At 46.8% G+C, this 12,541-nt stretch overlaps 1 protein-coding gene across 1 annotated transcript in view; it reads right to left on the reverse strand.

Moving 5' to 3' along the window:
• Nucleotides 1–2,876: 2,876 nt before the first annotated feature.
• Nucleotides 2,877–12,541, reverse strand: part of RB1CC1 (RB1 inducible coiled-coil 1) — a 163,297-nt gene continuing 153,632 nt past the window's right edge. Inside the window, exons 22-23 of the mRNA XM_029914331.1 lie at nucleotides 4,564–4,634; nucleotides 2,877–3,848 (exon numbers count right to left, since the gene is read on the reverse strand). Of these exons, the coding sequence (XP_029770191.1) occupies nucleotides 3,771–3,848; nucleotides 4,564–4,634 (149 nt within the window). The 3' untranslated portion in view covers nucleotides 2,877–3,770. The remainder of the gene's footprint in view (nucleotides 3,849–4,563; nucleotides 4,635–12,541) is intronic.

Genomic DNA, 12,541 nt, shown 5'->3' on the forward strand with positions numbered 1-12,541 from the left:
ATCTGGTCACCCTATGGGCCGTGCTACCCCTTCCACCACCCATTAGCCTGGAAAGCAGGTGTTTTTGAGTCAATGAGAGCTTTGTTTCAGAACTGTTAGTGTGCCTGTGTCTCAGGGGCTGGGAGTCACTTGGTGGTCCTGTCCTTTCCCTGAAAGAGCTCCCCAGTCAGAGTTCCTTCCTCTTCCAGAAGAATCACTGGGGGAACTTTTACTTGTCTGCATTCCACCTGGATTATAAAGCAATGGAGGTGGAGGAATCTGATTCCAAATTTGGAAGAGACTAGTAGAGCAGCTCCAGGCCTGCTGCTGTTGGGGGCCCTTTCCCTCCCAGAAATGCAAAAGCTCTGTGGAAATTGAACCTTGCTCAGGTTCCATGCCCAGTGAGCTTGCAGATAAGAGTGTTGCCAACTTACTTTGTCACTAGATTTAGTGACTTTTTGGTTTCCCTACCGAGAAAATAAGTGTCAAAGTGACCAGTGACAAATCTAGCAACTTTCACTGCCAATTACAGTGACATTCAGAGAAAAAAGTCACCAATATGTATAGTCACAAAATCATTCACAAGCAGCTCAATAGTATTAATAAAATCCATTCCATGCTCTTCTTAGTACATTCTGTTGCACACCAAGTCATTGTCATTGTCTCAATTGAGCATGTCCTTGGAAGGAATGACATTTCAGGGCTTCTTGGGCTGAGATCACTATAATCTGCAGGTGAGGAAAAGAAGTTGGTGGAGGCTAATTAAATACTTTGCTAAAGCCAGGCACACTTTGGAGAGAGCAGCATATTAATCAGGGCTTGTTTTAACCCAAATGTGTTTTCTCACTGCTCCATAGTAGGTAGCACACCCTGTGATGCAGGGAAAGATGGCTAATGAAGCGGGCTGGGCAGGGGAGGCAGGTTAGCCGGTGAGGAGAGCTGCACAGATGGAAGGTGGGATGGGATGAGACTGGGCCATGTGCCCTAATGGGCAGGGGGCACTGTGCCTCCAGGAATGAAGCCCTTATTACAGGATCAAAGGTGGAGCTAGCTTGATTTCAGTTCCCCTGGCTTGGCCTGGAGTTAGCTGCCCAGCTGTTTTCAGAAATGAAACCCTAGAAGTGGGGAGGAAGGGGTCTGGCTAGCAGATTTTTGTTTTTAAATCTACTGGGCTCCCTGCAGCGCCGACCTCAGGTCAGGTGAATGCCCTCTTCCCCCTAGCTCTGGGCTCGCCCTTTCACTAACCTGTCGGCTCAAATCCAGGCTGGCAAGAAAGGGAGGCTCAGCTGAAATTAACCAACCCCAGCCAACCTGGGCTGCAGTGTACAGAGCCCCCTTCCCAATGAGCAGAGGGCTTCAGTTTCCTTCCCAATGAGCAGAGGGCATCCTCCTGATGATGACAGCGTACTGTTGTAGTTGCTTCTCGTGTGCAACAGAATGTAGTAAGAAGAGCATGGAATGGATTTTATTAACACTATTGAGCTGCTTGAGAATGATTTTGTGACTATAGTCGTGTATGTGTGTGTGTGTGTGTGTGTGTGTGTGTGTGTGTTTGTGTGTGTGTGTGTTTCTCTCTGTTGAATTCTCTGGAAATTTTGTTCAGTGAAATTTTTGACTCCTTTTGAGTGCTTAAACAACTATATTTAGCGACTTTTCAGGGTTTGTCAGATGACTTCCTGCTATGTGCCAAGAAATTAAATGGGAATAATTCATTAGTTAAAAAAACCCTTAATTTCACTTAAAGTGACAACTGTATAAACAGGCATGCAGAAGTAATGGTTAAGCTATTAAAACATGGCATAAGTTTAGAAAAAAAGTCTAGTAGGTGCCAGGCCTTTTTAACACTCCATATGCTAAAAGGAAGAATTGTGGTATCCAGGTATGTGCCAACACCATGTGTGACCCAATTAACTAAGCTGACTAAAAATGCTATTGGGTAAATCTTTCAGACCTGGAATCCTACTAATTTGTAGGCAAAAGAGTCATTGGTCAATAGAAAAGTACCATTTTAGAAACTCAAAAAGAAACACCACCCATTTAACTGGCAATCAACACCTATCTCACTTTTGCAAGTATTCAAAACTACTGAAATACTTTTGCTGAAGAAGAAACTATGTTTCCACTCAGAAGTCATCTAACTCATCAGCTGGATTAGTATATACAGTACATAAGTAACACAAATTTGACATCCAGTAAAAAGTGTGCCTTGAAGCTGTCACAGTTTTAATTTACTCACTGGTATTTATTGCAGTTTGGCAGATGGAAGATGAGAAGCAAACTAGATTTCTATGCAGGCCCTTCAAAAGTCTTCAAGGCTGTGATTAAAAAACCTACTTCTAATACTCAATTGGTGTTTGATATCAGAACATTTTAGATAAATAAAAAAACATGTCCAGGAGCTTATTAAAAGTAACGTGGATCAGATGGATTGAAAAATGTCTTTGTGATTATGTTGACAGAGTCTCTGAACTTTGTGGGTGTTTTTTTTCTTACCTACAGACCACCTCTGTGTAGGAACCCCAGGCTGAACTCTAAGGGGCAAACCCCAAGCCCCACTTACTTACTAAATCCAGACCTCAAATTCCCCAGTGTTCACAAAAGCGAATGTTTTGGAACCACAAAACATTAAGAAGAAATTACCTTCAGAAAACAAAGTGTCATTTGTTCATTACAGTTTTGTTAGAACAGTATACAAATTATCTTCCTTGACCACAGTAATTCATTTGAATAATATGTCTGCTCATCGGATTTGCTGACAAAATATGGATTGCCATTTAATTAAATCCTATTTGCTGTTACAAGAAGAGCCCCATCTATACACTGAAAATTACAGAATGGTATTATATAAAGCGGACATTTAAAAAGGCACACACCATTCAGACATTTTCAGGTTCAAATCTTTATTGTTTTAAAAGTCTACATGTCTTTTACAATTACAATAATTTGTTACTTAAATGACTCTTGTATGGTTAATGTACAATGAGTTTTTTCCTGAAACTCAACCATGAAATACAATTTTCATCAATATGATTTTTCTAAATAGATTAATACAAGACTTCTGTGTTGTTGGGAAGGTTCAAGTGCTTCACTTTAAATCTAACAGCACAGGGATTCTTCCCTTCAGAATCTATGTGATCAATCCATCAAAAGTGCTTTTGAAGATTGCAGATTTACCTGTGACTGATTTTCGGATCAGCCCATCAAATTACAAGGTTGGTTTTTTAAACATTAAAGGGCATTTTAATGTAATGAAAGAAGATGCAGTAGTTATCTTTATTCATCTACTGAGGCAAACTCATGTTGAAGAAAAATTATGATTATTGGCATGCAATGAACACTCCTCTTTAAATAGTTGATGAATTTATACATATTATAAAGAATCTGTTAAAGAGTGCAAGTACTTAAATGATTTCACAAAAGGACATATGCTGGTAATAATGGTAACTAACATTTAACATCTAAATACAAGCTAATTTATATTTAACAGGCAATTAACATGGCTAATAATAAGCCATGGTACACAAGGTTTGCCCTTTGAGAAAATGAACTCCTTTGGTCCACACTCCTAAAGTTATCTGGGTAAAAAAATTGGAACAATTATAGGGCCAGGGATTTTAATGAAATTCTTGTTTCTAAAATGTAACCCATTAAAAATTAAAAGTAGTATATCTGTGAAGCATATTGTCACATGACCTCAGTATAAAAAGATGGCCTGCTACTTGGAGCGATGAATGAGCACTGAAGGACAATCCAGAAAAGAATGAGACAGATTGAACAGAGTTTCCACTGTGTTATACTTTTTTGTTCCACGGCACTGCTTTCACTCTGTAGAATTTTGTACCTAAAGGAACTTTAAATCTGTTTTGTGCCTAAGGAAAAAAAAAAAATAAAATTATTTAAAATTACATACCAAAAATGTTGTTCTATTTTATTCTACTTTCACTAAGATTTTTCAGAGCAGGAAGTTATTTGCACCCCCAGCACTTTTAAAACTGACTAGACTGTCTAGAAAACCCTATTTGTCTGAATTGACACCTGAGACCAGCCAGTGATAGCTTACCATTAATAGGGAGATGTGCCAATTGGCTAGTAGCACTATTGACTGCTCTAGGCTGCTCCAGGGGTTAGTCCTCTGGCCCTGTGATGCAGCGATAGCTCAGAGGTCAAAGCCTTTTAAAAATGAGTATTTTCCTCCTGATTTACGCAGTCTCTCCAAAATAGCTCATACAAAGCAATGGCCGTGTACCAGGTAGGCTGGCAAAATTACAGATAAACTACTTCCCCAAATTCATCTTTTGATGTGCACAGGACATTTCCAATTAATTCATCAAGGCAAGCATAAACACCCTCAACTAAGAATATATCAGTATGAATATTTCCAATCACCAGTAATAACTACTGGGTAGATTCTGCCATATTTACTCAAGCTGAGTAGAACTTACTACACAAGCAGTCTCACACTTTTCAGTGGTGCTACTTAAGGAGACGACAGTACTGAACATGGTTAAGAGTAGCAGAATCTGGACCCATTTTCCTTGTATACTGATTTTAATAATTACATATTTATCAGTAGTATTCCCGTACCTTTTTTGCCTGGCAATATTCCTTTTCCATTACTTTTCCTAGCACCCAAGGTCTTCTAGATGCACCTGAAGCTAAACAGAATCAAAACATTTATTTTAATTACACATGATAAATTACTGTCCTCAAAGAGATAGGCCAGCATTTTCAAACATGGGTGCTGCAAACTCACCTCCTAAATCAAGCTGGCTTGATTTTCACAGGGACCATGCACTTACATGTTTGAAAATTTTGGCTATAATCTTTTACACTGAAGTACCTTAAATTTCATAACTAGTTGTAATTTTCAAATAGTTAGCTGCAATGATGAACGTATACAAATATTAAAATGAAAACTAGAACAGCTTTAGAAACAACAGGGTAACTAGAAATTAGAACAACTGTACTGGGACAAATTGGTAACAAAACTCTTCATGAAGACAATTTAGGTACATCTATATTACCACAGCAGCTAGGGAACACATGCTTATGTTGCATTCTCATTACAAAAATGCTAAATGTTATTTATTTTACTCTTTTCAAATGGTCAGTCATCAGTGTGAAGAAAAATCTTAAAACAGGTATGAAAGGAACGGATCATGTGATATACACACTATGCATATGATACATTTTCAAACTGGCACATTAATGAGAAACAGCATGTTTGAAACATTAGACCAAAAGCCAGGAACCATTGATTTTTAATGTAATGTCTGCAAATGATTCATTATGCAGCCTTGGGGAAGTCATTTAAATTCATTTGGCCAGGTACTCCATTGCATGTGCTTTGAACCATGCTGCTGGCTAATTCTGGCTGTACTGAGAGCATATACAGCCCTGAAACAGTCACCATAACGAAACTGATTCTCTGGTGTGTAGAGTCTCTTACCCCACTACTCCTCCCTGCTACTACTGTAAGGGGTATATAGATGGGATATCTCCACATTGTATCGATCCCTGGCTTTGGTTTTGCCCTCTTGGGTTAGCACTAGAATGCAGGACTCTGGACCCATCAGTAAAACCACAGCATACAAGGAAGACAGTGAATTTGTATGTCTTTAGTAATCATATTAAATAATACATTAGATAGTATATTATAGCTCTTAAAACTTGATGTAGCATTTTTTATTTTTTATACATGCAGTAATTACATATATAAATTACAGTTTTCCTTTCCTAGGGAGGTGGTGGAATCTCCTTCCTTAGAGGTTTTTAAGGTCAGGCTTGACAAAGCCCTGGCTGGGATGATTTAGTTGGGACTTGGTCCTGCTTTGAGCAGGGGGTTGGACTAGATGACCTCCTGAGGTCCCTTCCAACCCTGATATTCTATGATTCTACATATAAAACAAAGAAACTAAGTAGTGCAATGAGATACAGATACTAAATCATTGCTCAGGTATTTACTGTATATTATTACCACCGCCTGAGACTAATACAACTGGAAGAGTTTAAAAATCACATTTATTTTTCAGCATTTATGCGGTTTTATTTTTTGCGTTTCTCTCAGTTTAGTTAATGAAAATAGACTCAGTCACTTCTGAGTTTTCGTGAACTAGCTCAGTGCATCCATGTCTGGCCTGTGCACTTTATAGAGGAATATTTAAATAAAACAAAAACCTGTTTTCGTTGACATTTCAAATAAAAATCAAAACACACTTGTACTTAATATTACAGGTTTGTAAAACCTTAACATCCACTACAAATATTCTGGACCTAACTGTTAACCATCTGGCAAGTATTTTTTAGCAAGCAGTAGCCTTTCATCTCTTCATGCTGCCTGTTTGTGCTTATAATTATATACTCCTTAACATTCTCTTTGCTGAGGATGTTCACGTAACCTCATACATGTAAACCAATGGCTATCAAAATGAATTGGAGGGAAAAACATGTTGGTTTGGATACCTAGGTTCTAGTAGCCTTATTTTATATTTCATAATTATGGCTGTGCCACTGTGATGCCATTGTTAAGGATGCATTCCGTTTTGTATTTGACATGGGAGTTCAACCTGTTTTATAGGAAATGCACAGTGTATGAGTCCCAAATTTTCAGCACAGTCTCTGTATTCTGTAAGAGTTTGGTGGACTATTGGGAACTATGTAATTATTTTGCTAACTAAAAGACGGTTACTCACCTTTGTAACTGTTGTTTTTCAAGATGTGTTGCTCATATCCATTCCAATTAGGTGTGTGCGCGACACGTGCACGATCGTCGGAAGATTTTTACCCTAGCAACACTCAGTGGGTCGGCTGAGGCGCCCCCTGGAGTGGCGCACTTATGGCACCGGATCTATGCTGACCCAGCACCCCCTCAGTTCCTTCTTGCTGGCTATTCCGACAGAGGGGAAGGAGGGAGGGTTTGGAATGGATATGAGCAACACATCTCGAAGAACAACAGTTACAAAGGTGAGTAACCGTCTTTTCTTCTTCGAGTGCTTGCTCATATCGATTCCAATTAGGTGACTCCCAAGCCTTACCTAGGCGGTGGGGTCGAAGTGAGATGTCGTGGAGCGAAGGACCGTTGAACCAAATGCCGCATCATCCCTGGACTGCTGCACTATGGCATATTGGGAAGTGAAGGTATGTACCGATGACCAAGTCACAGCCCTACAGATCTCCTGTATGGGTACATGAGCCAGGAAGGCGGAGGACGAAGCTTGAGCCCGAGTGGAGTGGGCGGTCAGGTGTGTAGCTGGGACACCAGCTAAGTCATAGCATTCAAGGATACATAATGTAATCCAGGACAAGATGCGCTGGGTGGAGACCGGGAGGCTCTTCATCCAGTCTGCCACAGCTACGAACAGCTGGGTCGTCTTTCTAAAAGGTTTCGTTCGCTCGATGTAAGAGGCGAGGGCCCTGCGAACGTCTAGGGAGTGCAGCTGTTGCTCTAGTCGAGAAGCGTGTGGCTTCGGATAAAAGACTGGAAGGAAGATGTCTTGGTTGACATGGAAGGCAGACACCACCTTAGGAAGGAAGGTGGGGTGTGGTCGCAGCTGTACCTTGTCCTTATGAAACACCGTATACGGTGGTTCCGATGTGAGAGCTCTAAGCTCCGATACATGTCTCACCGAGGTTATAGCTACAAGGCAGGCCGTCTTCCAGGAAAGGTACAGGAGCAAGCAGGTCGCCATGGGCTCAAAGGGAGCACCCATGAGCCTGGAGAGGACCAGGTTAAGATCCCATGTAGGGGCTGGCTGTCTAATTCGTGGGAACAGGCGCTCCAATCCCCTGAGAAATCCAGTGACCATGGGATTGGAGAAGATAGAACGCCCGTCCTCACCCGGGTGGAATGCTGAAATAGCTGCCAGGTGCACTCTGATGGATGATATCGCCAAGCTCTGCTGTTTTAAGGACAAGAGGTAGTCCAAGATGAAAGGAATGGACACCCGTAGGGGGGTCTTATGATTCCGGGTGCACCAGCAGGAAACACGTTTCCACTTGGCTAAATATGTGGATCTGGTAGAGGATTTTCTGCTAGCCAAAAGTACCTGCTGAACCAAATGAGAGCAGCACAGCTCAGATTGATTTAGCCATGCATCCACGCTGTGAAGTGGAGAGATTGCAGGTCGGGATTACGGAGCCGTCCGTGATCTTGAGTGATCAGGTCTGGCCACAGCGGGAGTGGAATCGGAGTGTCCACTGACAGCTCAAGGAGAGTAGTATACCAGTACTGCCTGGGCCACGCCGGGGCGATCAAAATCAGCTGGGCTCTGTCCCTGCAGAGCTTGAGCAGGACCCCGTGGACTAGCGGGAATGGAGGAAAGGCATAGCACAGGTGAGGCTTCCACTGTATTAGGAAGGCATCCGAGAGAGAGCCCGGGGAACGACCTTGGAAAGAGCAGAACACCTGGCATTTCCGATTGTCGCGAGAGGCGAATAGGTCTATCAGGGGAAAGCCCCACCTCCGGAAGACAGAATGGATGACATCCGGGCGAACCGACCACTCATGAGCCAGGAATGATCTGCTGAGGTGGTCCGCTAAGGTGTTCTGGATTCCCGGGAGAAATGATGCCACCAGATGGATTGAGTGGGCTATGCAGAATTCCCACAGACGAGTGGCCTCCTGACAGAGGGGGGATGACCGGGCTCCCCCTTGCTTGTTGATATAAAACATGGCCATTGTGTTGTCTGTGAGGACTGCAACACAACGGCCTTGAATGCGCTGTCGGAATGCTTGACATGCTAGGCGCACTGCTCTGAGCTCCCTTACGTTGATGTGTAGGGATAATTCTGCTGCCGACTATAGTCCCGGTGTGCAGAGATTCCCAAGGTGGGCCCCCCATCCCAGGGATGACGCGTCCATGACCAGGGACACGGAGGGCTGTGGGGCATTAAATGGCACCCCTTCGCACACTACCTTAGGGTCCAGCCACCAGTCTAGAGAGGCTAATATTCCTGGCGGAATGGTAACTATCATGTGCAAGCTGTCCCGACTTGGTCGGTAAACTGTTGATTGCCAGGCTTGCAGCAGGCGTAGTCGTAGCCTAGCGTGCCTGGTCACATAAGTGCAAGATGCCATGTGTTCCAGGAGGCATAGGCATGTTTTCACGGTTGAGGTCAGGAAGGTTTGCAGACCGTGGACAATGTTCGCTATGGACTGGAAGCGCGTGTCCGGCAGAAGTGCCCGGGCTAGGCCAGAGTCTAAGACTGCTCCTATGAATTCTATCCTCTGGGTTGGTACCAGAGTAGATTTCGCGACGTTGAGCAGTAGGCCTAGTCGATTGAACATGTCCATAGTGGTCTGAATATGAGACTGCACCTGATCTCTGGAGCGACCTCGAATGAGCCAGTCATCGAGATACGGGAACACTTGGATCCGTTGTCGACGAAGGGAAGCAGCTACAACAGCCATGCACTTTGTAAACACCCTGGGGGCCGTGGAGAGGCCGAAAGGGAGGACGGTGAATTGAAAGTGCTGTTGGTTGACCACAAAGTGGAGGAAATGCCTGTGGGGCGGGTAAATCACTATGTGGAAGTACGCGTCCTTCATGTCGAGGGCGGCATACCAGTCTCCAGGATCCAGGGAAGGAATAATGGTCCCCAAGGAAACCATGTGGAACTTCAACTTTACCATGAATTTGTTGAGTCCGCGCAGGTCCAGAATGGGCCGTAGCCCCCCTTTTGCCTTGGGGATTAGGAAGTAACGGGAGTAAAACCCCCTACCCCGCAGTTCTCTTGGAACCTCTTCTATCACCCCGATGACCAGGAGTGACTGCACCTTCTGCAGAAGGAGTTGCTCGTGAAAGGGGTCCCTGAAGAGGGACGGGGAGGGAGGGTGGGAAGGGGGGGACAAAACAAATTGGAGTCAGTATCCACTTTCTACCATGCGTAGGACCCAGCGGTCCGATGTTATGTGGGACCACGCAGGGAGAAAATAGGAGAGCCGGTTGGCGAAGGGTGGAAAAGGATCCGGAAAGGTGCTTCACCCTCGGGTGCACCTTCAAAAGTTTTGCTTGGGCCCTGCCGATGGTTTGGGGGGGGCCCTGATTCTGACCCGTCTGAGGGCCAGATTGTCTCCTCCTACCACCCCGGCCACGTCTTCTCGAGAAGTCCTGCCTTGCCAAGGGGGAGGGTATAATCTCTGGGATTGCGGCCTAAAGGGCCTTCTCTGCGTTACTGGCGAATGCATGCCCAGTGAACGCATGATGGCCCGGTTGTCATTCAGACTCTGCAGCCTTGAGTCTGTCTTTTCAGGGTAAGTCCTGGAGAGTCTGTTGCAACTCTGGTGGTAATCCAGAGACTTGCAGCCATGAGATGCGGCGCATGGCTATGCCCGAGGCCAGGGTTCTAGCCGCCAAGTCCGCCGCGTCCAGAGAGGCTTGTAAGGAGGTTCTTGCCACCTTCTTGCCCTTCTCTACTAGAGCGCCAAACTCTTCTCTGGACTCCTGTGGGACCAACTCTTTGAATTTGGACATAGATACCCACGAATTATAGTCATAACGGCTCAGGAATGCCTGTTGGTTGGCCACCCTGAGCTGTAAGCCTTCCGCCGAGTACACCTTGCGTCCAAACAAGTCTAGGCGCCTTTGACTTAGGCACAGGGGCCTGCTGGCCATGGCGTTCCTTCTCGTTGACCAAAGCCACGACAAGGGAGCATGGTGTGTATAAAGGAACCCATATTCCTGAGAGGGAACAAAGTACTTCCTTTCCACGCCTTTGGCCGTCAGTGGAATAGACGACGGTGACTGCCAGATTGTCTTGGCAGTGGCCTGTATAGTCCGTATGACGGGGAGGGCAACTAGGGACGGTGTCTCCGCCGACAGAATGTCCACCACAGGGTCCTCTACCTCCACCACTTCCTCCACTTGGAGGTTCATACTGCGCGCCACTCTGCAGAGCAGTTCCTGGTGGGCGCGGAGGTCCATAGGGGGAGGACCCGTAACTGTAGTGTCTGCCACCGCCTCATCCGTCGAGGACGAGGAAGATACCCCCGGGGCTAAAGGATCCTGGGCAAGGTCCTCCTGTGGAGGGTCTTGCTTTTCAAGGTCAGTCACGTTTGCCAGGTGGGCCCCCAATGGCACTGGAGCAGTTGCCTCAGCATCCCCTGGGGGGTGGGGGGGGAGATACCATGGCCTCCAGTACTCGTGGCTCCGAAGGGGCCTCTTGGGCTTGATGGTATGCCCAAGAGGTCTAAAAGGACCACTGTGGGGGTTCCTGGCCCAGGTCCTGGCCTTCTTCCAGCCACTGGCCTGCATCACCCTCGCCCTGGTCCTGGGCATAGAAGCCACCTTGAAAGCGTGATGACGCAGAAGTGGAGCAGGACGGCCAAGGCGGTGCGATACGGGACGGTGCCGAGTCCCTCGGTGCCGGGGACCGGTGGTGTGATGCGGAGCGGTAGCGAGACGGCAAACGGTGCCTGCGGTCATAGCGGTATCATGAGCCTGATCTCGATCTCGATGGAGACCTCCGATGAGATCGGCTGCTAGACCGGCTCCGGGACCGGTACTGGGAGCAGTGCCAAGAGTCCAATCGGTACTGGCCATACCGCGATTCAGACCTCCGGGAGCTGGAGCAGCGGCGCGAGTGCGACCGGCGCCGAGAACGATATCAGTGCCGGGACCACGATCGGGACCGGGACCGGTGCCGTCCTGCTTTGCTGGGCGATGGCGGTTGCATCAGGGACAGCTTCCCTTTTGATCAGAGCGTCTGCACCGGCGGTGCTGGGGGCTGCAGAAGAACCGGCTCCATGAGCGCGATCAAGTCCCGCGCTGTTGAGAAGGTCTCCGGTGTAGAAGGCAGTCCCAGCTCAACCACAACCTGGGGAGCTCACAGGCACCGGACTCAACGGCCCTTGCGGTGCCGGAGTCGACGGCGCCGGGGCCGCTAGTTGTCCCACGCGCTCAGGTAACGGACGTGGTTCTGGCTGCGGTGCGGGAGGCGCCGGCGGTTCGTGAGCCGACGAGCTGGAAGCGGCCGTCATCTGTTTGGGCTGCTTCTTCCTTTGACTTGGAGACAGGGACCGGCGCCGTGGTGGTGGAGGCGCCGTGGAGGTATGGTGCATGTCTTTCGACGAGTCCGAACGCGGTGCCGGATCAGTCGGTGCTGCAGGGGCACTCCGCACCGATGATGACGGTGCCGGGTCCCGCAAAGTGGAAGGGACTGAGCTAAGTGCCGCCTCCATGAGGAGCTGCTTCACTCTAGAATCCCGCTCCTTTCTGGTCCTTGGCTTGAAGCTTTTGCAAATGCGGCACTTGTCCGCTTGATGGGATTCCCCCAGACACCTTAGGCAGGAGTCGTGGGGGTCTCCTGTTGGCATCGGCCTCAGCCAAGCCGAGTTTGAAACCTGGAGACCCCGGCATGGGCCTAGGCACCGGGCTGCAGGGGGGAGGGGAAGACCCCACTCCCTCTCAGAAAGAAACTAATCTAATCTAACTACTACAACTGTAAACAACTATTAACAACTACCTATCACTAAAGAGAACTATGCTAGGGTGAGTGGAGAACAGCTAGCTGCGCTCCACAGTTCCAACGACCGTCACGGGCGGTAAGAAGGAACTGAGGGGGC

The sequence above is a fragment of the Terrapene carolina genome, unplaced genomic scaffold (genome assembly GCF_002925995.2).
Source record: "Terrapene carolina triunguis isolate 2854851 unplaced genomic scaffold, T_m_triunguis-2.0 Scaffold58, whole genome shotgun sequence".
Classification (NCBI taxonomy): Eukaryota; Metazoa; Chordata; order Testudines; family Emydidae; genus Terrapene; species Terrapene triunguis.